At 50.2% G+C, this 25,788-nt stretch overlaps 1 protein-coding gene across 2 annotated transcripts; it reads left to right on the top strand.

The window, feature by feature from the left end:
* Nucleotides 1–215: 215 nt before the first annotated feature.
* On the top strand, nt 216–23,411 carry TBC1D21 (TBC1 domain family member 21). Of its 2 annotated transcripts, XR_013227404.1 has the most exons (12): nt 216–485; nt 1,640–1,747; nt 7,914–8,017; nt 8,557–8,651; nt 10,394–10,504; nt 10,942–11,042; nt 12,179–12,275; nt 13,025–13,119; nt 14,143–14,259; nt 14,748–14,837; nt 21,668–21,877; nt 22,525–23,411. XR_013227404.1 is itself a non-coding variant. In XM_077317633.1 (11 exons), the coding sequence occupies exons 1-11, from the start codon at nt 393–395 to the stop codon at nt 15,646–15,648; spliced, it is 1,056 nt and encodes a 351-aa protein (XP_077173748.1). In that variant the 5' UTR covers nt 216–392; the 3' UTR covers nt 15,649–15,675. The 2 variants fall into 2 exon arrangements, 1 of the variants encoding a protein (XP_077173748.1); XM_077317633.1 differs by lacking the exons at nt 21,668–21,877; nt 22,525–23,411 and adding an exon at nt 15,604–15,675.
* Nucleotides 23,412–25,788: the final 2,377 nt, after the last annotated feature.

The raw sequence follows: 25,788 nt of genomic DNA, 5'->3' as shown, positions 1-25,788 counted from the left end.
TCATTGCCCGTTCTCCCAGGGACCTCCAGAACGTATATTTGGGAGCACGTGAACCTACTCTAAGGCAGACCAATGGCCCACCAAGGTCAGGATCATCTCGTCTCTCAGAGGGTAGCAGTCTAGGGTCCACGAAGAGGTCTTTCCCTACTCAAGTGGGCCACCGTTACTGGAATGTTGGCAAGCCGGCCGGCCGCATGTCTTTGTGACCTATTCGGCCCTACAGTTGACTGTCTGTTCTGAAGAGAACCATCCGTCCTGTCTCCATGGAGCTCCTTCCAGGAGAAGGGGAGAAGTGAAGAGAAGCTGAGAAGCGTTTCGGGAGGGTTGGCACCTCTCCGTTTGGATCGAGACTTATTCCAAAGTATACTCCCCCCCCCCCAAAAAAAGAAACAATGATCAGAGTTACCGACAGGGAAAGGCTCGGAAGCCCCACTTCCTCCCAAGAGGAGGTTTCAGGACTCAGAGCCTCCTTCTCCTCTCTCCTGGTAAGTTCCCCATTGTAGGCAGAAGGTCCCACGTTCAAGCCCCGGCATTGCCAGTTAAAATAAAACCAGGTTGGAGTTAATGGGAAAGATCTCGAAGATATCCAAGGCCTTGACTTTGGGTCCCCATTGGAGATGAAGGAGAACTAAATGAACTAAATGACAAAAATGAGATCGGGATGGGAAATTGTGTTGGTTGTCATGGCAAAAGAGCTCTTCTTTTGCCAACTTTCAAAACTGTGCAAAACTTTTTTTGGATTAGGCTCTTACAGGGCAAGCGGCATTTCCAGCTTGTCTCTCCAAGTTTGCTGCTATCATCTATCTATCTATCTATCTATCTATCTATCTATCTATCTATCTATCTATCTATCTATCTATCTATCTATCTATCTATCTATCTATCTATCTATCTATCTATCTATCAACTATCTATCTATCCATCTATCCATCCATCCATCTATCCATTCATCCATCCATCCATCCATCCATCCATCCATCTATCCATCCATCCATCCATCCATCCATCCATCCATCTATCCATCCATCTATCCATCCATCTATCCATCTATCCATCTATCCATCTATCCATCTATCCATCTATCCATCTATCCATCTACCCATCTACCCATCCATCCATCCATCCATCTACCCATCCATCCATCCATCTACCCATCCATCCATCCATCTACCCATCCATCCATCCATCCATCCATTTATTAGATTTTTATACTGCCCTCCCACAGGGCTCAGTGCAGTTTACATACAACATTGTGGGGTATTCCATGGAACAACCTTAGCATGGGACATAGTCAGAAATAACATCAACAATAATCCAACAGTGGTATAAATTAACATAATATCAATGGATTTGATCAACACTAATATAGCAGGAACAAAAACAACTTAGATAAACCCCCAGAGAGGTCAGGCTGGTGTAGGCCATGTAGGAGGTGTCTGAGGGGGGACCTGGAGATGTCATAGGGTTGGTCAATCTCAGGAGCATGCCTGGTGGAGGCGCTCCCTTTTCAGGCCCTGTGGAATTGTGGGAGTCTGGACAGGGCCCTGTTCTCTTCAGGGAGCTCGTTCCACCAGGCGGGGGCCAGGACCAAGAAGTCTCTGGCCCTTGTTTAATGTCAAAACCGTCGCTCCCTCTACAGAAGCTGAAGAAGATGCCCATCGACAAGGCTGAGTGGGAAAGTTATTTTGACGAAAGCGGACATATCCTGAAGTCCCCAGAGTTTGTCTCATCTCAAGTCCTGGAGAGGGTAAGCCGTAAGAACAAAGAAGAGACCCCGTTGGATCACCATGACTAGGTTGGAATGGGACATATACAGAGAGAGTTAGCAAGGAGTCAACATTTTCCAGGCACATGCAGGGGTGGTTTTCTTCAGGCGCTTTAAAAAAATGCTGGGTGTTTCCTAATTTGCAATCGATGCATTTTTAGGTGGAGGGTTTCCAGACAGATGTTTAGCTCCAAATTGTTTCAAGGAGAGCTCACGTGTGGTCTTCCTCTATTCATCTTGATTCCATGTTTTCGGCTCAGCTTAATACAGCCTAAAGTGTGAAGTCCCTTGAATTTGATCCGAGAATTTAGCTTGTCTCACCAAGTGCTATCCCCAAACAGCTTAAAAGAGCTTGGTCTTCTTTCCCCCCACTCTAAATGCGGAAGCCAGTGCTCACAGCATCTTGAATATTGCAACGGCAGATTCCCAGGAGCGAGAAAGCCCTGGGAAAAGGAGTTTTCCAGGGCATCTGAGACCATATTGCAAGTGGTAGATGTCCAGAATAGCATTCCCTATGGGAAGAAGCTGTCACTTATTAGAGGCTGCGAGTCTTCACACCGCAAAAAGGGAATTCTGGGCTTTCCTAAATCCTGCAAGGTTGTTGGCAAGGTCAGACCGACCTGGCTTCATTATGTCTTGCCTAACAACGGATGTCTCAGAGCACCTCACAGATGTGAGAGGGATGTGGCTTTTCTTCCTTCCGTTCGTTTAGCACATCTCCTGCACCAAGGTGAGGTTGCCATGGCAATGGGGAAGTTTTGCAACTTTTAGAAAGAGGCATCTCTCTGAGGCTGCTCTTTTTTGCGGGTGTGGAAATGGACAACAAATAACTTTCCAGCCGTACCTCTTTTGTATTATACTGGGATTTTTTTTTTTTTGAGAAATCGCCAAATTGGGAATCTCTGAACTGACATAGAAATGCCCTGTGATTCTCAGGACAGACATAGAAATTCACTGCGGGTTTTTGGGGTGGAATTGTGGGAATTGTGAGATCGACACTGAACTGTGCTGAGATTCTTGGAGTTGGCGTAGAAATACCCTGGGAGTCTGAAGTCTGACACAGAAATGCACTGGGATTCTTTGGGTTGACATAGTAGAATTCTTGGGGCTGGCACAGAAATAATGCCCTTTAATGCTCGGACAGCGCTTCCACATCCAGCCATCCACACACCCCACCCAAGTACTGTTGCTCAGTTATTTCCTGTTCATAAATTAATTCAAAACAGATTTGCAGGCTCACAACGTCAGCGTATAGGTGACCTTTCCGTCAGACCCCGTGGGACGCGAGATATAACCTTCCAGAAAAGCAGCAGTGGGGAAAGCCATGCTAAGACTGTCTTTTTCATCATCATCATCATCCATCATCATCTCAAAAGCTGAAGAGGCGTGACTCACTCAAACTGCCGTCCATGAATATGTCCCTTGGTGATTCTCCGTCAACTGACTAGCTAAGCCAGGGCTTCTCTGTCCTTTGGAGGATCTCCAGGTGAAAACTGGAGATTTCAAAGCTCTTACAGTCCAGTGCCTCACAGAATCCCGAGAAGGTTTACAAAACTAAAGCAGCTCTCCACAGGAATGCAGTGGAGACAGCAGAAGGCCCATAGTGGTAACTATACGCAGAACAAGGGTGAGTGGGTGGAAAGATACACGTTGGAAGCACAACAATTGGACGGAACCAAACTGGTTGTGACAATTAGTACTTCCGTGGGAGGACACCAAGAAAGACCAAGGGTGCTATGCCGAGGAAGACGATGGCAAGCCACTCTGTTTGCCCCTTCCCTTAGAAACCCTATAGGGCCACCATGAGCTGACGGCCCCGTGACGATACTTTTCCCCCTCCGGGCCTACAACCCACAGTCCTCTGTTCCTAAATGCTTAGGGCTAATCCTGCGTTGAGCAGGGGGTTGGACTAGATGGCCTGTATGGCCCCTTCCAACTCTATGATTCTATGATTCTATGATTCTATGATTCTATGATTCTATGATTCTATGATTCTATGATTCTATAAATGGGGAGAGGCACGTTATCGAAGACGACAGAAGCTCCGGTGTCCTTTCACCTCCATCAAATCCCCCCCCCCAAAAAAACCCACCCGCGTATAATTAAAGCTGAGCAGGCAATCACAGGCCATCAAAGCGTTTTCCCGGGAACAGGAGCAACAAGTTAAGAGGCTGGAAACGGCGCTCTCCAAGTCCCAAAGACAGATGCGGCGGCTCGGATAATCCTCGCAAAAGATGCAGATGCGGAGAACTTGACAGCTTCCCCGGGAAATTACACAGGGGATAAATAGGCTCTGCTGGGGTCGCCGGAACAGCTAAATTTATCGAGGGCAAGACTAACATTTATAACAGCCTGTAGAGCGGAGGGAGGAGGGGGTGGTGGATTTTTTTCACAGCTCACGGCAAAAGTGGCAGGTTTCCCTGGGCCGGGCTGGACTTGAGCAGCTGTTTCCAGCGAAAGTGGGAAAGCGTTTTTCACCGAGCCGAAGAAAATAAATTGAGAGCTCGGTGAAGGCCAGGGAGGGGAAAATCCCCCACTTACTCGGGGGTTAAAGTTAATCAATTTGGCAGTGGAGGCTAGAGAGATTGGGGGATGGCGGAGGAGAGGGCTGTGAACCCACGGCCCACTTAGGGTGAGGCTGTAGGGGGTTTGCGGCAAGAGAATCCGGTCTGTTCTCATTCTAGGACATAGTGACAGTCAGGTGGGGGAAACCCCGGTCCAATATATTTGTGCAACGAAGGGGTCTTTAGAGCAGAATCTTCTGCAGCCATGCTACATTTGGCATCTCTAACTCAAACCTACACCACCACCCCTCCCTGGAACCCAGAAAAGACAGAAAGGGAGAAATCCCCATAAACGTGAATGGCGCCAAATTGATTCAGCTGCATGAAAACTACCCTATGTGTAATTCAGACGAATCGATGATGGGAAAGACCTTTGCCTGAGACTCTGGAAACCTGTTGCCAACCTGAGTAGACCAAGAGTCTGATTTAGTATATCACAGCTTTCGGTGGTCTGTGAGCCCAGCCTAGAGTTGCTGGGCAACTGGTGGGAGGATTTGGGGGAGAAAAAGAAGAAAGCCTTGTCTACTTACAGGAAAGTCTTACCACAGAGTTCCTGGAGATTCCTAGAGCTACTCAGAAATGGGGAAAGGTAGCTCTAGGAAATGCCAAAAGTCTGTAGTCAAGCCAGAAGTTTTCTCCATCACGTTTCCAGAGATTCCCGGAGCTGCAGAGTTTACCTTCGTACCTTCTGTGTTTCCAGTGAAGGGTGGATTGCAAGTTGCTGTCCGATGGCACCAGCGTTCTTGGGGTCAACCTAAAAGTGCCCTGGGATTCTTGGGGCTGACACTGGACCTTGGTTGGATCTTGCTTCTTCTTTTTCTAACATTCTCCACCCTTTTTCTAACACTCTGTCGCTAATGCCCATTTCAGATGAAATTATCTGCCTTTTATCTTCTTCCCTCCCCCCCCCCCAGAACTTTGATTCTCATGCCAGCTCTGAAAGCTTCCCAAACAATGAACTGATTCACAGTTGAGCTGTTTCCTTTCCTTTTTTTCCCCTTTTTCGGAGAAATTAAATTATCATAGATTATCGCTTTTTCCTGCTGTTTGGATCCTTTTCAAGCAATCGGACGGTCTTTATCTCTCTGTTTTCCTGCTTGGAGCTGCTGTTGTTTTATCTTCCACATTTTGCTCCTTTTCTTTCTAAAGCTTTCTCTTTCTTTTTAATCTATAGCAGCAAAGTTCCTTCTCCACCCCCTCCTTTTGAAACTTTGGCTCGCCTGTTGTCCACTTTCTTTCTGTTCAATTTTACAATATTCTGTTATTTTACTTCTCTACCCATATATAGTAAGAGCCTCTTGTGGGGCAGAGTGGTAAGGCAGCAGACATGTAGTCTGAAAGCTCTGCCCATGAGGCTGGGAGTTCGATCCCAGCAGCCGGCTCAAGGGTGACTCAGCCTTCCATCCTTCCGAGGTCGGTAAAATGAGTACCCAGCTTGCTGGGGGGTAAACGGTCATGACTGGGGAAGGCACTGGCAAACCACCCCGTATTGAGTCTGCCATGAAAACGCTGGAGGGTGTCACCCCAAGGGTCAGACATGACCCGGTGCTTGCACAGGGGATACCTTTACCTTTACCTTTTACCCATATATAGTGTCTTATATGGACAAGAGGATGTAGTGATGTCCACAAAAATAAACAGCTTTCAATGGAGAAGCTTATCAGTGGTGGCTAAGGGGATCCTCCACAGTCAGAGAGAGTCAACCTCTGAATCACTGTGTCAGGAGGCAACATCAAGGGGAAATGTCACCCTCTATACCATATTGTCGGCTGTCCAGAGGAATTGGTTGGCCATTTTTATGAGATGGGATGCTGGACTGGATGGACCACTGGTCTGATCCATCAGGGCTGTTCTTATATTATTATCAGAGGAAGACCATGGCCTCTTTGCCCTGTTGTTGGCCCTCTGGAGGAACTGGCTGGCCACTAAATGGACCATTGACCTGATACAGCAGATGGATCATTGATCTAGATCCAGCGGGGCACTTCTGAAGTTCTTATGAAGCTTCTCTGCCATATTATGGGCCTTCCAGAAGACTGGGCCTGCCACTGTGTGAAGCACGAGGCTGGACTAGATGGCCTTCATAAACCAGCATGGTGTGGTGGAGTGGGCAGGGTGACAGACTAAGACCCTGGGCAACCAGCGTTCAAATCCCCACTTCTACCACGGAAGACCGCCGGGTTATCTTGGGCCTGTGACAAACTCTCACGGGTTTGTTGTCAGTAGGATGTGAGGGAAGGGAGAACAATATTCTAAAAGCTGGTCCAAGTCTCTCAACTGGGGAGAAATTCAGTCTATCGATACATAGGCGCAAAAGCATGCCCCTTAACAGCCTTTGGTGGAAAGAGAACGGAATAGAAATGATTTTTTAAAATCAAGTTTGATTTCAGTAACTCGTATGGAAATTCCTTCTAGAAGGGAACAGGCTCTTCTGTGGGCGAAGAAAGCCGAGCACATGGGTTGACTTCCTTTGTCCTTTGCCGGCTCTTTGTTTTCAGAGAGGATGAAATGTCTCAAACCAATGGGGCAGGACCAAAGAAAAGTTACTCCTTTCTAATCCCATTGATTTCAGGGGGTTTAGACAGCCATAACTCCTCTTAGGATGGCCCCGCCGGGTGCCTGTAATTCCTCAGACCGTAATCGCACCACCATTGGTGCGACGACAAAGAGACAGAGAGAACGATCAAACAGCCCGCATTAAATCAAAATCTCCTTAATAACAAGAAAGGTCCCTTCGGCAGTGACGTCGGCATAAAACCGAGGGTAATTCAGATTGCCCTGCCGTTCCCCCCCGATTGAGGAAGAACCGAGAGGAAGAAATCAAATGTCAAATCCTTTTTTCCCCCCTAATTAATTCCTCAGCCTTTTAAGTTCTCAGATCTTGATATGAATTTCTCCAAGTGGTCCTTTAGAAGCTTAATCCGGAAGGAGAACTTTGATCCTCCGCGGAAATTAGATAATGCTCCCCTTGCTTATAACCTTTCCAACTTGTTTGAAAATGCTTTGACAAAGGAGAGAGGAGATTTACCAGTGAACTTGCATTCAAAATCGTCCTTTTCCCTCTCGCTAGGGTCTTTTGCCCACCAATGGGAGTTCACCGGAGATCTAATGCTTTTAACATGTAACCAGCTGCCGGCCACCAGTCACAAACACACATTAGAGACTGTGCAGTGTACAATTAGGCTGTTCTACGCAGAGTGGTAAGACAGCGACATGCTGTCTGAAGCTGTCTGCCCATGAGGCTGGGAGTTCGATCCCAGCAGCCGGCTCAAGGTTGACTCAGCCTTCCATCCTTCCGAGGTCGGTAAAATGAGGACCCAGCTTGCTGCTGGGGGGTAAACGGTAATGATTGGGGAAGGCACTGGCAAACCACCCCGTATTGAGTCTGCCATGAAAACGCTGGAGGGCGTCACCCCAAGGGTCAGACATGACCCGGTGCTTGCACAGGGAATAACTTTACCTTTACGCTAATGTAAAATTTGCCTGTTTATGGCCTGGACTTGTAGCGTACCCAATGAGAAAAGCTCAGCAGGATCAGGAAAACTTCTTTTTGAACCTCACGCCTCTCCGTTGTTCCTTGGCAGGGTCTGGATCCCGCGGTGAGACCGGAAGCCTGGAAGTTCCTCACGGGATACTACGCCTGGCAAACATCTCATGATGAAAGGCTCACCGTTGAAAGCATGCGAAGGTAAAAACCAGCCCGGGCAGACTTGGGTAACTTCTCTCCACCTGCTTTCCCTTTTTCCCTGGCGTGACTCCTTCTGTCCATCTGTTTGTGATCAGGGCCTAGGCTCAGTTGTAGAGGAGCTGCCGTAAAGACAGAAAAATCACCAGTTCTGGTAGCCCCCAGATCTGGTAGCAGGAGATGGGAAAGGTATCTTTCTGAGATGCTGGAGAGCAGAGGTAGTCAACCTGTGGTCCTCCAGATACTTGTGGACTACAATTCCCATGAGCAAAGGCTGACAGGGGCTCATGGGAATTGTAGTCCATGAAAATCTGGAGGACCACAGGTTGACTACCCCTGCTGGAAAGCACCTTCCAGCTAGAGTAGACAAGAGCTCCCTTCATGGATCAATGGTCTATGACCCAGTAGAAGGCAGCTGCATTGGTTAGCAGCTAGGGCCCTGAAACTGGTGATTGTTGTTTTAGAGTTATCTGTCCTGGGGTGTGGGACAACACCACCAATTCTGTTCCATTGGACGCAGTGCTTTCCCTTTCCCCTTGAAGGAAAAGTTATGAGTCCTTGCTCAACATGTGCGACAAGATCCAGCCGTGGCTAGAGACGGAGCACCGGGATTTCATGGACGTCCGCAACTTCATCAGTAAGGAGTTACCTTGAGGAAGGCAAGAAACTCGGGCTGGTGGTGACCATTGTGGGGTGGAGAAAAGGTGCCATTTTTCACCTGTACCACTGGGAAAGACCTTGGCTGAAGATCATGGGTCAGTGGCAGAACCTCTGCTTGGCATACAGGAGGTCCCCAGGTTCAATCCCCGGCATCTCCAGTTGAAAGGACCAGGCAGGAGTGGATGGGGAAGGCCTTGATCTGGGACCCTGGCTCAGGGGCAGAGCCTCTGCTTGACATGCAAAAGGTCCCTGGTTCAATCCCCGGCATCTCCAGTTAAAAGGAGCAGGCAGGAGATGATGGGCAAGACCTCACCAGCAGCCAAAGGAGACAATATTGAGCTTGATAAGCCAAAGATCTGATGGAGAAGAAAGCCACTTCACGAGGATGGTAGATTTCTTCTTTGATACCCAGGAGCCAACCGACTTCAAAATCCAGGTCAAAAACTCCCCACGACTGAAAAAGTTCTAGAAGGAAAGATCAGCCCAGGGGGGAGGTGGAGCAAAGCAGGTAAAATATAGCTGTGAGAAAGTGGAATCCGGGAAACACCTGCGGGCCTCTTTCCTCACAGATGAAAAGAACCATGTCAAGTGATTATTCTGATTATATTCAGATTCTCCATCCCAGCTTCTCCCAGTTGTATAACAAAAGGAATATTAAATGATACAGCAAAATTAATGTTACAAATCAGCGTCAGCCACATAAATCAGCCCCAGCGAGCCGGGAGAAGATTTACGGCTGGAGGTGGGACTCCAACCGGTCCTTCAGAAGAAATACAGTCTCTCGCCAAGCTGCAGATTCCTTAAGCAGGTCACATACCCCGGGAAATGTTTCCCTCCCAGTGTCCTTCCCTCACCCGAGAACAGGTATAAAACGAAATCCATTTCCCGCTTTTATGGGGAAAGGCCCTCCAAGTGGTTCTCTTCAAGGGCAGGCCGGAGGGAGGGGGGGTCTTCCCTCCCCCCAACCGTGTGTCTCCTTGTCGGGTCAATTCTAAAACAGCCCGCTCAGTTTTAAATCACTTGACTGCTTTTTATTTTAGATTTTTTAAAATTTTTATTTTACAGTCTGCCTCGGGGTTTGACAATGGAAAATCTCATCTCCATACGCAGCAATAACTTGTCTCGTCCCCCCCAAAAAAATCCCCCTCCCTCAGCCCCCCCCCCAAAAGTTCTCCAGGTATTTCCTAACCCAGAGCTGGCAACCACCCTCTCAGCTAATATCGAGAGAATGAACACATGAGCATACAACACTGCCTTATACTAAATCAGATCCTTGGACTGTGACTGTCCATACTGCCTATGCAAATTGGCAGCGGCTCTCCAGAGGTCTTCCACGTCACCTCCTGGTTGATATTGGGGGTGTCGGGAATTGAACCCGGGACCTTCTGCATGCCAAACACTTGCTCCGTGGGCCCTCCCTGTGGAAGCAAGCCATTGCTGGTTCTTTTCCTCTCCCCGATGAGATGGCGGTTCTATTGCTGGCTCCTCAAGGAAGGCCTGTTTCTCGTTTTGGCTGCTCCATCCCAGCAAGAGACCTGGTGCATTGTGGGATAGAAGTGGTAGGCTTGGGATGCAAGGTTGGCCAGGATGGCATCTCAGTTCTGGTGTGGGCTGCCCTGGCTGCCCCACAGAGGACTTGGAGACTCCATCTCAGTGGTCTGGTTTCCGTGGTGTGACCTTCACGTGGCTGATCCTTCACCACCTCTCACGCCCTTGCAGAGTCCGATGTGCAAAGGCTGTACATCAAAGACGCACAGGGCAACGCCATAGTGGACAAGAGTCAACTGGAGAAGATCCTTCTGCTTAACTACGTCTGCAACGTGGAGGCTGGTAAGAAAAGGGATGAAGGGCCCTGGAATTCTCCTCGTACAAATAGCTCCATGGACTTCGGGGCTCCAAATTATTTGTCTCCACTTTCAGAAGTGGAATTGGTACCTTAGCGCGGTTTTTGAGCCTGTGGAAAACCTTGGAATTCTGACACGGTGTGGTAGGCGCAACTACAAAATGGCTGCCTCTGGAGGTGGAGTCAACCACAAAATGGCTTCCACTGGAGGTGGAGTCAACCACAAAATGGCTGCCACTGGAGGTGGAGTCAACCACAAAATGGCTGTTGCCAGCAGTGGAACCATACATAATTCAGAAGTTCAAATACAGGCAAGGAGGCATGAAATTAGGCTGGTCAAGTGCTCCTCCTTGCCTACAATTTTTTGAAAATGGCGGGCATCAGGCTCCCTGGCATCGATTCATCTGTTTGGTTCTTTCCCCAGAATATCAGCAGGGCTTCCACGAGATGCTTCTGATCTTCAGGCTGCTTGTGGAAAAGGAGCATGAGATCTATTGGCTGTTCCAGTTCTTCCTCCAGAAAACAGTAGGCTTCTTCCTTGGCCACTGCCAGTATGAGGGAGTTGGCACTTGGGGCTGGACTTGGGTCATCCAGTGGCAAACCCTCTTGTCTAGAACATAAGAGAAGCCATGTTAGATATGGCCAATAGCCCATCCAAGCCAACAGACGGTGTCACACAGTGGCCAAAACCCAGGGGCCATCAGCAGGGTCAGAACTCCCCACTCCAAGCACCAAGAAGATAGAGCATCCATAGCCCCGAGATAAGAACATGTTGAATCAGGGCAACCTGTGGGCACCTTTGTAATTCCGTTCCAGCCTGGTGAATGCAGCTGCAAAATGGCTCCCACGGAAGGCAGAGCCAGCTACAAAATGGCTCCCACGGAAGGCAGAGCCAGATACAAAATGGCTCCCACAAAATGGCAGCCACAGAAGTCAGAGCCAGACAAAGCAACCCAGTTCCTGCAATTTTCCGTTGGGCACACAATGGAGATCCTCGATCTGTATCAATAGCTGGTCCCACAGTAATGTTTTCTTTTTATCACCAAAGACCCACCTGAGACACTGTCCACTGACAGCCCTACCTGGCCCACCCCCCTTGGCAGGTACCAGAAAAATGTTCAGTGGACAACCTCATTGGAGGGCCCTGCCCTATAAGTTTGTAAGGACTTGCTTGGGGCAGTTTAGGAGGAGAGCCATAAAACAACACATGCCCATAATCCTCTTTGGCTCAGTTCCCTAGGAAATCGTAGATTTGACCCCCGCATCTCTAGCCAGAGGTGGGGATGAGCCATCTGCAGATGTCCAGACTTTCTCGCCCCCTATGCTGGCCCAGAACAGTCCCTTGGAGCTGTGAGGTCCAGGAGATTCTTGGCTACTTTCCGTCCTGGGCAAGCGAAGGTAGCCCATCTGGACTTAGCCAAACACTTGGCAGGGGAGATTGACACAGCCACTCTGGCAGAATCCAGGCCGCCTGCAAAACAGTCTCGGTTTGCAGATACCCGTGGCTATCTCAGAGAGGATCATTTCCAATGTTTTAAGAGGAGGACGCGGCCAAGCAAAGCCATCTGGCCTCTCGGTGTCCTGTCAAACGTCTTCCCAGTTTTGGATTCTTGTTTTATGGGATTGGGCGTTAATTAATTTTGGGGGGGGGGGGTTTGCAGGAGAAGAGCTGCATCATGAACATTGGGGTGGAGAAGAACCTGTCCATGCTGAGATCCCTGGTGGCTTTCATGGACCCCGCCTTTGCCAAAAACCTGGGTAAGCAGCTCTGGCTGGCCGGTCTTTGGAAGAATTCTATCATGTTTTGTTCCCCTCCCAAGCTTTTTTGCAGGGCTAGAAAAATGCGCCCTGACCTGGATGGGCCAGGCTGGCTTGATCTCAGCAGACCTCAAGAAGCTAAGTAGGGTTGGTCCTGGTTACTGCTTGGAGGGGAGACCCCCAGGGAAGTCCTGGGTGGCTACACAGAGGCAGGCCATGGCCAACCACTTCTAATGGTCCTTTGCTTCGACCTGGATGGCTCAGGTTGGTCCAATCTCATCCAACCTCAGGGACGGCCCTGGTTAGTATTTGGAAGAGGGACCTCCAAGGGAGTCCAGGACCTGATGGAGAGGCAGTTCATGGCCAACTACCTCTGAATGACTTCTTAATAGCACTGAGACCCTGGCTCAGGGGCACAGTCTCTGTTTTGCATGCAGAAGGTCCTAGGTTCAATCCCCAGCATCTCCACTTAAAAGGACCAGGCAGGAGGGGATGGAAGAGACCTTGATCTGGGACCCTGGCTCAAGGGCAGAGCCTCCGCTTGGCCTGCGGGAGGTCCCAGGTTCAATCCCCGGCATTTCCAGTGGAAAGGACCAAACAGTGGGTGATGAGGAAGCCTTTTGCCTGAGACCCTGGAGAACTGCTGCCAACCTGGGTAGACCATACCTCATCAGACCAGGGTTTGACCCAGCCTCCCATGTGCTGCAACAGGATCATGGAAGCTTCACCTGGGCTTTCCTTCCTTCTAGAAAAGGGCAGAGTGATCCAGGCCTTGTTCCCCTGGTTCTGTCTCTTCTTCCAGCGGGTTTTCAAGTCCTTCGACGATGTCTGGAGACTCTGGGAGGTGAGTCCTTCTTGCTGTTTGGTGGGTCCTTCATGACCCTCCAGGAGATAGATAGCTGACTAAGGGCCCCCTTCCTTTCATACTGGTAGTTCAGGGGCAATTCCTGTGAGCACCATGGCACCTGCCCAAGTGTCTCCTGGCATCCCCCTGCATCCTTGCCCTTCCCTGCCATCTGTGCCAATCAACAGGGGTGCAGTGCTAAGCAGTTACAGTCCTAGAATTTCGACCGGGGAGGAAGGAAAAAAGAAGGATGGATTGGAGAAAAGCTGAACCTCCTACCTCTCTGCCTAACCTACCTCACAAGGTTGTTGTGGAGGTCGAATGGAGGAGAGGAGACTGATGCAAGCCACTTCGGGGTACAAATGAATCAACTCACTCACTAAATATTCAAGAGAAAATGTTTCATAACGCAGTCACAGAAACTGGTCACCGAGTCACAGAATCATAGCATTGGAAGGGGCCATACAGGCCTGGACGCCAGACTGGACTAGTGGCCTCTTTGAGATGTGATTGACCCAAGTCACCGGATCGTGACCTCATGGCTTTTGCACAGGCCTTTTCAGTCCGATCTCAAACACCCAGCTTGGGTTGCAGCCGCTGCAGGAATTCTGACCCACCACAACTAAACGGTTTGCTTCATGCTCTCCTCTTCTGTCCTGGGCCCTGGCGGCTTTTATTATTTCAATTAATATTTGCCCGGCGTCTCCCAGCAGTCGCTCTTCCCGCTGATGTGGCGTCCGCACGCCAGCCGTTTGGCTTTAATTACGCAGCGGAGAGGGGAGAGGGCAAATCGCCATCTGGAAGTCCTCAGCTGCCTCCCAAGCCAGCCCTGCAAAGAATTCCGTCTAATTCCATACCGAGACTCACATGCCATCCCTAAACATGTTGTGGGATTGAAAGTGGCCACTTCTGAGCTGGGAAAGACCTGGAGATTTGGGGGTGGGGACATCTGGGGAGGGTGAGGTTTGGGGAGGGACCTCTGCAGGGCTCCCTTGATGACTACCTGTGTCTCCCTCCTCCCAGGTGTTTCTCACTGGCATGCCCTGCCGAAACTTCCAGGTGATCGTTGCCTACACCATGCTCCAGATGGTGAGAGACCAGACCCTCCGTGAAGACATGAGCAGAGAAGACATTTTAATGGTGAGCAGGGGGGCTCAGATATTCGAGCACCTGGAGATCTCCTCCTTTTGCAATGGATCTCTGGACAACCGAGATCAGTTCCCCGGGAGAAAAGGGCTGCCGTGGAGGGTAGACAGTGGAGTCTGTTGCATTATATTTGTTCATTTGTTTATTTATTATATTTCTATACTCCAAATTAAACTTCATTGTTCTTGATGGTCCCACTGGCCTAAAACCAACATGCTGACCCACCCTTCTACTTGTTAGGCAGATTTCAACGTGTCCTTTGGCAGGGAACCATTCCGTTCCCATTCCTGCCCTTGTTTGCTAGTTTTCTTGAGGAATCATCCTCAACCGAATCAGTCCCTGAATGCAAAGCGCACGACTTTTTGACCACGCCCATGGGCACCTGAGGATATTTTTGCTCCAGGCACGATTCTCTGATTTGCCAACCCACCGTGTCCCCAGCTCAGAGGGGACTGCTGAGATTCCCTTTCCTCCCTCTCCAGCTCTGCAATAACCTTGTCGACCTAGATGCCAACGAGCTGATCTCCAAGGCCTGCAACACCTACGAGCTCCTCATGCAACGTCAAGACAAGGTAAGCCTCATCCTTGTGGCCTTCTGAGCCGCTTGCTTCGGGCTGCAGGGGGAAGTGTGAATATTTGAGAAGGAAACATCCTTACAGCCCTTAGAAGCGGATCATTACCATGTTCAGTGCTCCAACAGTCCAACTCCATCCCCCTCCCTTTTACTCATCATCCCACAGCCCCAGGTTCTTCACCTCCTTTTGTAGCCTTTGAGCTGACTCCAGGTTGGAAGGGACATATTTCGTAACTTGTAATAAGAACATAGGAGAAGCCATGTTGGATCAGGCCAATGGCCCCTCCAGTCCTGCACTCCGTGTCACACAGTGGCCAAAACCCAGAAGCCATCAGGAGGTCCACCTGGGGGGCCAGAACGCCAGGAGCCCTCCCACTGTTGCCCCCCCCCAGCACCAAGAACAGATGGATGAATGGTGTTAAGAGAAGCGACGTCTAATCTGGAGAACCGGGTTTGATTTCCCACTCCTCCACATGCAGCCAGCTAGGGTAACTTTGGGCCAGTCACAGATCTCTCTGAGCTATTCTCTTGTAGCAGTTCTCTCAGAGCTCTCTCCACCCCACCTCCCTCCCAGGTGTTTGTAAGCTGCTTGGGGACTCCTTTGAGTAGTGAAAAGCAGGGTATAAATAAACAAACTCTTCTTCTTCACCCTACGGATGGTCCATATCCACCCCACCCTACAAAAGCCCCATATCAGCTCTGTCACAAAGAGGAGAGACAATGTTTTTTGCATAGTGGTATCCACCGTCCTCCTCTCTCTCCAGGTCCCACAAGAGCTGCAGGAGTTCTTCCACCGGACGGAACAATAAAGAGGCTACATTTTCGGGAAAACCTTTCCAGCCTCTCAGTGTGTGATGCCGAACAGAAAAGGGCTGGGAATGGCTTCTACCCCCACCGCCAGACCCCGTTTCTGTGGTTCCATGGGGAAGAGATAAATCAAAGGCATCCCTTCTCCTTTTTGCCAAGAGGGCTGAGCTAGGGGGAGATTTGGGGGAGGCACATTTCATTCTCTACCCCAAAAACCATAAACTGCTTCCCCTGGCCACCAGAAACCTGTACATTCAAAAGCATCAAAGATTCTCCAAAGCAACAGCGAATTTTGCACTGAGCACCGGGGTCTGAGAATTTCTCCGCCCCCTCCCGTGCCTTTGATCCGTTGGCTTCCTTTCTCCTTTTTCGCAGTGGCCAAACTATTATGGGTGCAGAACTCTAGAAGCCCTCCCACTGCAGCCCCCCAACCACCAAGAAAGCAGAGCTTTGCTGTCCTACATAGGAGAACATAAGAAAAAATCATGCTGGGTCAGCCCAAGGACTCAACCAGTTGGGTAAAAGACATGGAAAGAAAAGAAGCCAATGATTGTGCATTGACCCATGTGTACAATTACAGGTGTAAACTGCAACACCCGCAGAAATCCTGGTGCAACCTGTAGGAAAGGGAGCTTGGCTTTGCAGAGGGAAGCCCAGAAAGCTGGCCCAGATTGGGAAAGAAAGGGTTACAGGTGGTGGGTGTGGCCACCTGACAGCCGGAGGGGAGGAGCCAATCAAAGGCAGCATGATCCTCACCTGGCATCACCAATTAAAGGGCTCAGCAACAGATTAAAGGGCTCAGCAGCTGCCGGCCGAAACAGGCAACTTTGAGCAATTGGCCTGACTCAGTAGGAGGCAGCTCTGTGTGTTCCTACGCAATTAAAAGGAACAGGAGAAGAGAGGTTGCAGCTGAGAGCGAAAGGGAGCCAGCTGTGGTGAGGCCATGCCCTTGTTAACCAAGCTTGAGACAGCCGCTGTTTGGCAGATGTGGTTTTCTCCGCAAGAAGGTAAAGACTGGCGTATCTTTGAAGAGTTTCCTTCTCTTGAAAGGGGTGGAAGCCAGGTGTCTCGATAGAGACGGGGCCTATGGAGGCCATGGCCCTTTGGAAATGTGTCGCGCCCCCTCCAAATTCCTTGCTGCTTTTAATATATGTGTCTTGCCCTTTACACTGTGGAGATACAAGGAGAAATGTGCAAGCAGTGCTTGTTGGGGTTGCCTGTGAAAGGGTGCCACAAGGGGGGGCTCTGGAGCTTAGCCAGTTAACCCCTTCTTGATCAAACTCACTCCCTTGTGCTCTGCTTTGTCTAAGGGCTTTTTGCTTTTCTCGTGTTTGCCCCCCCCCCTTGATACATGCAAAGATTAATGAAGTGAAATTCCTTGCTGGTGGGGCAGTCTCCTCTGTTTGCACTAGGACATTTACTCAGGGTGGCAGAAGGGGAAAAAACAAATGCCCGATTTCACCCCTGCCCGGTCTGAACCATGAATTTCATCACCCACCCCCTGATTGAATTGGCCTGTGTTGTGCTGCTGAGCATGTGCAGAGTGCCTTCTGCTTACCAGTGAATACTCCGCACGGTGACCTTCTCTTCAGCCAGCCCCAGCATCTGGCATAAGGTGTTCTTTGTCCAATATGTGGCATTGAATGCCTCGGGGAATTGGGTAACTAGTTAATTCAATTCAAACACCTTTCATGGGCTAATATAATCGTAATAACCGTAATAAAAGCCAAAAATGTTCCCCACAGAGATGATAAATAGTCTGTATCAGGCTTTCTCAAACGGCGTTTTGTAAAACACGGGGGGTTTCTTTACTGCCCTGGAAGGGCTTTCCCGAATGGGAGGGAGTTATTTATTCATTTTCAGATTTATAGTCCAGATCCAGAGTTAATTAAATTTTTAGATTCAAAAAAATTGTCTCGGACATTTGTCAGGTGATCCGACCGTATGCCCGCCCAACCCCTCCCAAAATGGCCAATGATGGCCCAGGAGGGGGTGGGAAGGGGAGGGGCCCCAGGTGGGCGTGTCCACAGCTCTGCTTCCCAGCCATCTTCTGCATGATGGCGCCAGTTCTGGGGTTGCTCAAAGCCTGAGGAATGTTTCAGGGGTTTGTCAGTGATTTTAAAAAAACTTGAGAATCGCTGGTATACGTAGACCCGGGATGGTCAAACTCTAGTTCTCTAGATATCCATGGACTACAATCACCATGAGCCCCTGCCACCATGCTTGGTGTGCAGAAGGTCCCGGGTTCAGTCCCTGGCAGGGGCTCACGGTCCTTGTCATCCATCTGGAGAGCCACAGTGTGGCCATTCCTATAGACAACACGGGCTTTGAGGGATTGATGGAGTATATGGCTGCTTTGGAGGGGGACTCTGTGGCCTTGGACCTTGCTCATAGGGAGGCCAACCTCCAGGTGGGACCTGGAGATCCCCTGGAATTCCAGCTCCTCTCCAGACTACAAAGATCAGCTCCCCTGGAGAAAAGGGCTGATTTGGAAGGGGAAATGACATCGAAAAGTCAACACTCCTTGGCTTCCCTTCCCAGCGGGCAAATTGAACTCTTGTCAAGCGCTTGGGAATGTTTCAGGCCCCACCTGGAGGTTGGCACCCTCGCTTGTTCCCTACCATGCTTCTCTGTAAGACGAGCTGGACTTCCCAGCGTGAGACATCTCCGGCTTGTGCTCGGCCTCTTGTTTCACGGAAATCTCCAACCCAAGATTGTTTTGTGCAATGCACCCCCACGTTCGTTTAAGGGGGAAGGGGGGACCGGGAGAGGCTGGGAGGACCCCCTGCCCGACTCGTCCTTCTCTCCTGACCCCTCTTCCCTCCCTCGGCCAAGGTGCAGGCGGCCGATTCCACAGGCGGCTTGACTACTTAGGCCCCAAATAAGCAAATGCGGAGGGAAGAAAATTGCAAACGTAACCGAGCGAGGCGGCCCAGCGGAGTGGAACGTGTTGAAGGTGACCTTGACAGAGTCGGGAGAACTGGGGTTGGACACTCATCAGAGGAGACAGGTGGGTGGGAAGGGGGGGCATCGATTAAACTGTGCCCCCCCTCCCAGGAGCGGAAGTAGCTGGGCACTTGTTGGGGCCGGCCATCCGTGGCCGGCATTGATTGTAAGCCGCGTTGGAAGAACTGTGCATTTAGTTCTCAAGGCTGCCAACTCCTGGCCGGGAGGTAGAGCCTGAGCAGAACAGAATTTTTTTTTTTGAGCGGGGGGGAAGCCGGGCCAGAACTCCAGAAGCCCACTGCCCCACAGCCTGTGGCTCACGGCCACTGATATACGTTCGCTCCGTACATTTCTCCATTCTCTTCTTGAAGCTGTCTGCTCTAGTGGCTGCCATCGTTTCTTGCAGCAGGGAGTTCCGCAGATCTTTGCCAGGGACTCTTGTCTTCTCATAATGTCACCAAAATATGAGTCATTTTAGCTTCCGGGGAGAGTTCCGTCCCAATTTGCTCTTGAGGCCACCATTTTGCCCTTTGGCTGCTCCGTGGGATCCGTAGATCTCTCCTCCAACCCCGTATCCCAAATGTGTCTCTTTTGTGGGGGACATGCAAAAGATCCGAGGGACGGGCAAAGCCGAAAAAGCCAAATTCTATTTGAAACAAGCCACATTCCTCTCCTCCCTTCTTAATTTCCGTCCGCTCCCAGACCAATTGTTCCTGGAGGGATGTCCCAAGCTGGTTCCATCATTTTTCTGCAAGTCGTATTTTGCTGAGGCGCCGAACCCTCAGAAACGCCCTAAATCACCGCGAGGTTAAAGACAGGAGAGGCTCTGAGAGGGTTCAGGAATTCATTCCTTCCCTTTCAGGTTGGCAGGTGGAGCATAAAATCTGCCGATCTCGTATGCAGAGCCCTTAATAAGCAGGAGAAGCACCCGGTGGATATTAATGTGGAGCTACAGCTCTCTTTTCCCCGATGAACTGGAATTTATGATTTCAGACATTTTTGCTGATGCAGGACGATCCCCCTGCCGAGGCAGGGAGTGGGGCAGGGATGCCAGCCTCCAGGCGGCCCCTGGAGATCTCCTAGAGTGACAGCTCATCTCCAGGCTGTCTGGGGCAGGGGCGTTCTGTCGATGTTTGGGGTGGGGGAGAGACTGTTTCTGAGATGGGGAAAAACGAATGATGTTTTGATGTCATTTTGCAGGTCACGCCAAGCTGAGTCCCTTTGTATTAATTCCATTTCCTTCCCACGGAGCTTTTTAACAATATGAGGTTCCTCTCCCCCGCCCCCCTCCCCAGCTCTCAAAAGTTGCAAGAGAAATCAAACCCTGGACGTGAATCCTGAGAAGAAAATTGAAATACATACAGGGATGAGGCTGTGGGGGGAAACCGAGGAACACAATTATTTACCCTGACTGAAAATCCGATCTCTGGAAATTTATTTGGGGGGGGGCATAAAAGTGACAGGCGTTATCATCCCCCCCCTCCTGCCACTGCCAAAATGGATTTCTGTCTGTCTTTCTCGCCCCACACGGACATTGTCCCTCATTCTTGCACAGGAAAGACTTTGAGGTGACCTCAAAACATGCCGTAAATAAAGACAGCGTCATTTTCCAGCAGAAAGATGACACAGATAATTTCAATAACAACGCTGGATTGAGGTCGGTTTTGGATTAGAAGGAGACCTGTTTTTTTTACACCCCGCTTTTCACTAACCGAAGGAGTCCCAAAGCCGCTTACGAACCCCTTTCCCTTCCTCTCAACGACCCTGTGAGGTAGGCTCAGCTGACTGTGCGTAACTGGCTTAAAGTCAACCAGCGACGTTCACAGAAAGCCAGGTGGGTGTCAAGCCGGAGCTGGAGATTTGATCTCCCAGATATTACTCCCGGCAATCTAACTACAGCGCCACATGGGTTTTAATAAAAGACATGATTTATCCACCTTAAACATCAGGGGAAGCCTCCACAATGTGGTTGCATCTGCCCCTGACAGCCCCCGGATGCGTTAAAAAGCATCTCCTTTTGAAGTCAAAAAGATCTGGATTTGGAAATTTTGTGCAAAGAGGGAGCTGCGTTCTATATTATTATCATCATTTTAACCTTAGCAGCTGATGAATCAGGGGCAGGCAAATTACAGGGTGAGCCTTGGTTGAATGTGAAGCCAGACAACTGCTTAAGGAATAGACACCAGATCCATCCTCAAATAATTTCCTTAACGAAGCATAGCGATATTTCAGAGGAAGAGACCCTTTTGAGCTGAAGAAGGCGAGGGAGGTGAAGGATGGATGCCTTCCGGAGCAGTTTCTCGGCCTTTATTTAAAGCACCTGCGAGGATATGTATGTATTGTTGGCGGAGTTTAAACGTGCAAAGGAGCCTTCTGCCTGCCAAGCAGAGGCTCTGCCCCAGAGCCAGGGTCCCAGATCAAGGCCTCTCCCATCCCCTCCTGCCTGGTCCTTTAACTGGAGATGCCAGGGATTGAACCGGGGACCTTCTGCCTGCCAAGCAGAGGCTCTGCCCCTGAGCCAGGGTCCCAGATCAAGGCCTTCCCCATCCCCTCCTGCCTGGTCCTTTAACTAGAGATGCCGGGGATTGAACCTGGGACCTTCTGCCTGCCAAGCAGGTGCTCTACCACTAAGCCACCCTTGATGGCAATACAGACTGCACCTTCCTAAGGGCCAACATACTAACACCTGGATGGATGGAGCCTAGATAACCCTTGGAGAATAGCCGGAGGTTGATTTATCATAGCTGTTCACATTCTAAGGGACTTCTTCAGAGCTCCCAAAGAAGCCCACGTCACAAAAAGCTCCACCTCATCCACAAGTCCTTCTTCTTACACGTCTTTAAAGGAGGGGGGAAATAATAAGGCATGCTATTTCTCATAATGGTCTTCATTTCTTTGAAGCCCGCGTCGACTCTTTCGTGGATGGGAGTTTCGACCTGCCGACGGAGCTACCTGCCGTCGAGTATCTCTGACCGTTTCCCTTCAGAGAATAACAGGGAGGCGAGATTTCCACTTTGTTGCCTTGATCCCGGCTGGAGGTTATTTCTTTATTCTCTCTCTCTCTCCTTTTTGCAGAAGACTTGATGGAATCTTCACAGCCCCGTGTTCTAAAGTGCGGAAAGGGACGTAAAAAGGACAGAGGGTTTTCCACTTAAAAAACGCTCCTCTCCGGCTTTGTCTTGAAGGGCCGCTCTTCTCGAGGCGAGGCCCTTCCGCCCTCGTCCCTGCCGCAGCTTCGGAGTGCTTAATGGGACTGCAAGAAGCCAGGGCCGCTTTTTGGGGAAGGTAAAAATAATTTTCGGCACTTCTGTTGCACACGAGTGTGTTCCAAGCCCTCAAATCAGAAGATCGCAATGTGCTACCTTTCCACCGTGGTTGTCCCCTTCCTCCTAGGGAGGCGGGGAATTGTCCCCTGCTCCGCATTATCTATTAGCTTCACAACAACCCTGCAAGGTGGGTGAGGCTGAGAGCAGCTAGCCCAGGGTCCCCCGTGGTAGAGTACCGGTTTGAGTGTGAGACTCCCGGGTCTCTACCGAACCTGTTTGCCGTGCCCCAGCGTTGGCTCCACGTGGAGCGTCACTCGAAGAGGGTTCCGAAATTTCCGCTTATGCAAAAGAAGGGCGGCCGGACACATTGCGAGGGAGGGGCTTAGCTTGTTTTGAGTGAGCCGGCTTGACCCCCACCTGGCTTTCCACGAAAAAGCTGCAGGGTAGGTTGTGTTGGGCGAAGATAATCCCAAGATCTTCTGACCATCCTGTCCCTGGAGTTGTGACCAAGAGATGGAGGAAACTTCGCTCTGAGATCTTGTCTTCCTCCTCCATGTTTAGGAGATGGGGAGGGTCTCAGGTGTTGTGGCCAGCTTGTCTCTGGGCTGTGGCCACGAGAGAGGCAAGTGTCTTTGCTCCTGCAATGTCCTCCTCCTCCACTTCCAGGAAACCACCGTTCCCATATGTGATGAAAAAGGATTTTCGAAAGACCGTCTCCAAGTAATGTGCCAGACAGGGGCCCAGTTCTCCCCTGCGCGATCGATGCCTCTCTGTGTTTTTTTTTTTGCTATCTGCTTCCTTTCCCCATCTCAGGCCCGCTTGCTTCCTGCAGAGAGGCATTTCGGAGATATGCCGTTCCCCCGGGAGACTTGATAAATCCTTTACAAGTGTTAAAATTGCTTCCCTAAACAACCTGCTCCTGTGCCGGCGTGTAAGGGGCTGGCAGAGAGAACTGTGGGGAGGAAAAGAACACAGTTCTCTGTGAAGAAAACAAATGGGTCTGGGTACCCCACAGGGCCAGAGAAAACCCCAAAATACAATCTGCCAAGGAAGGAGGTGCAATGCACACAGCCCCGGATAGTTCTTTCGCAGAACTTGATTCTTTTAATTGGGGATGCCAGAGATTGGTCCTGAAATCTTCTGCTTGAGCTAGGCCCTCAAATCTTCCCACCCCCTCCTGCCTGGTCGTTTAACTGGAGACAGTGGGGATTGAACCGGGGACCTCCTGCGTCCCAGGCAGATGCTCTGCCGCTGAGCCAGGGCCCCACCTCCTCTCTCTGAGCAGATGGCTTTTCTCCCGAGAGGAAGATTCTTTTGCATTCTCAAACAGTGCCGAGAAGATTCTCTCCGGGTTCCTTTCTACCCGTTTCCCCGTTTCTCTGCCTTCTTTCCCTCTGGCCTTCTGTTCCTTCCTTGAAGAACTATTTGGTTGTTTGTGCCAGAAAATATGTATTTTGGAGCCCGTATTTAACTTTAGGCTTAGAGATGACATTTCCAAAATGTTTGCCTGAATGAATACTTCTGCCAGCCACTGTTCCCTGGGGTTCAGCAGATGTGTGGGTGGGTATATTTGTGCAGAAGGGAAACAGGGAAAGGGTTGCCATCTCTGGGTTGGGAAAGACCTGGAGATTTGGAGGGTGGAGACTGGAAACGGCAGGGTTTGGGGGATTGGATTAAATGTACAAAAAATAATGATATGGAAATGCAGATGTTTCACCACACTTCCCAGGTAAGGGGAAATGCTGTTCCAACAACATACAAAGGTGATCTGACTCCCATGGGAGCAAGAGAAAGAAATTTTATGTACAAAAGTAGAAGCACACCTTACATGACACATTCCATGTTGGTGCATTCAAATTTATCGTGCACAGATTAAATTCCGAAAGGTTAACTTACTGCAGATCCAAGCCCAGGTAAGAAAGCAAGGACCAAAGAAGCAAAGTATTTAATCAATGAGATTCCCTCAACTCTTTTCTTTCCAGAACCCCTGGCAGGCAGTTACAATATCCCACAAGCTACCTTGAGAGCCATCTGGGTGTAGTGTTTAAGAGCAGTGCCCTCTAATCTGGGGAACTGCGTTTGATTCCCCACTCCTCTGCCACACGCAGTCAGCTGGGTGACCTTGGGCCAGTCACAGTTCTCTCAGAGCTCTCTTCACCTCACCTACCTCACAGGGTGGCTGTTGCGGGGAGAGGAAAGGAAGGTGATGGTAAGCCCTCTTGGAGAGTCCTTCGGGTAGAGAAAAGCAGAGTACAAAACACTAGCTCTCCTTCTTTTGCTAATTCTTGCCTGGAAGGTCCTGCAGGGTCGTTGTAGATCTGCTGCCTCTCGATGGCACTTTCCGCGGTCACCAGAGGGCAAAAGGGGGCTGTGCTCTCTCCTTTCGGGTATCTCCTTGGCTTTTGCCCACCTGTTGTGAAGAAATCGCAAGAGATGACAAAGGAGAGAGAGAGAGAGAGAAAGAAGATTGAGTATTCAGGAAAGGAAGGAAGTGCCCGCGTGAAATAACAGGTTGGTATTAAAATATTCATCAGATGGAAATCCGAATTGGAAATGAAAGCGGGTGGGTTTTCTGGAGCTGCCAGAACGGGAGGAGAGGACAGGGGGAAGACCAAGACCGAGCCCTTCCTTCCGGGGGAGAAGTCTACATCCCTGCGGTGTAGCGTCCACCTCCTTGGCGTGTCAGCAGGGTAAATAAGCCAAAGAGAGGCACACGCTGTATTTTAGGAGAAAGGAGATAAAAGGATGTATTTATGGAACGACACTCTGTGATGGTCAGCGGACGCGTCTGCGCTACGTGGCTACCTAAGGAGAAGAGGCTGGGAGCTTCTGAGGAGGAGCAGAATATTGCAATCTAGGGACAGAGAAGAAAGGACACTTAACAGGAGAGAAAGGTCCTGAACTCTCTGGCCTGTCTAACAGTCTTCTTGCTGCCCCCTTCAGGGTCTTCTTCTCATCTTTGTACGCCAGACATGATCTATTCCCACAAGGAGTACATTCCCTTGTACGGAGGCAGCGACCCAGGGAATCGGTTGTGTTGGGGAAAGGCCAATTGAGCCATGAGTTTCATGCTGGCTGATCTGCCAGCCAGCCTTGACCTGGGTAGCCCAGGCTAGCCCGTCCGGTCAGATCTCAGAAGCTTTAGCAGGCTGGGCCCTTGCTAGTATTTGCATGGGACGCCTCAAAGGATGTCCAGGGTTGCTATGCAGAGGCAAGCAAGGGCAAACGGCCTCTGGATGTCTTGTGCCTTGAACAGCCTACAGGGTGACTTGACTTGGCCACAGGGGGGGCTCTGAATCTAAGGGTTCCAAACGTCGGGGTCGAACAAAGAGCTTCCCGTTTGCTCCTGGGAGGGAAGCTTGGCCTTGGCAGAATGGTTTCATCCACAACTGTGCTGATTATTTCCTCTCTTTCCGCATTAGCGAGACGGCAGATCCCCAGGGGGCGAGACAAGAGCAGACGTCGACGAGGGGTGCCTTCCGCCCTCCTTGCAAGAGTTGGCGGTGAGTCAGATTACTCAGCCAACCTCCTTCCACAACGTGGCCTTGAGGTGCTTGCACGTTTAGGGGGAGGCTAAAGCACCCTGTTTTTGAAATCCTCTCATTTAGCCAAAGTCATGGCCCGGAGCAATTGACAAGGGCAACTTCCGCCCCATTGGCGGAAGCGGGCGGAAGTGGTTGCTAATGCCGAGCGGAAGGAGGGCAGGAGGCGAATGGGTATTTGTGTTTGCTTTCCCCCATTTGTTATTGTTGCTCTTTGACTTCAAAATGGCCATCTGTTTGAACTGGAAACACTTCTGAAATTCTCTCCCTCGGATGTTCCCGTCTTTCCTGAGCGGAACTGATGCACGAAGAACCTTCCGCTGTCTTGTTTCTATACGGGGTTAGGCCAAAAAGCAGGCTCTTCTCTTCTCTTCTCTTCTCTTCTCTT

Source organism: Paroedura picta, chromosome 18, assembly GCF_049243985.1.
Source record: "Paroedura picta isolate Pp20150507F chromosome 18, Ppicta_v3.0, whole genome shotgun sequence".
NCBI classification, from domain to species: Eukaryota; Metazoa; Chordata; class Lepidosauria; order Squamata; family Gekkonidae; genus Paroedura; species Paroedura picta.
This window is presented reverse-complemented; position numbering and strand designations above follow the sequence as displayed.

Excerpts from the sequence above, each read along its gene's own strand:
- TBC1D21 (XM_077317633.1), top strand. The coding sequence starts at position 393 with ATGATCAGAGTTACCGACAGGGAAAGGCTCGGAAGCCCCACTTCCTCC. Across the intron at positions 8,018-8,556 it reads ACCGTTGAAAGCATGCGAAG|GAAAAGTTATGAGTCCTTGC; the intron begins GTAAAAACCAGC and ends TTCCCCTTGAAG. Across the intron at positions 12,276-13,024 it reads CGCCTTTGCCAAAAACCTGG|AAAAGGGCAGAGTGATCCAG; the intron begins GTAAGCAGCTCT and ends CCTTCCTTCTAG.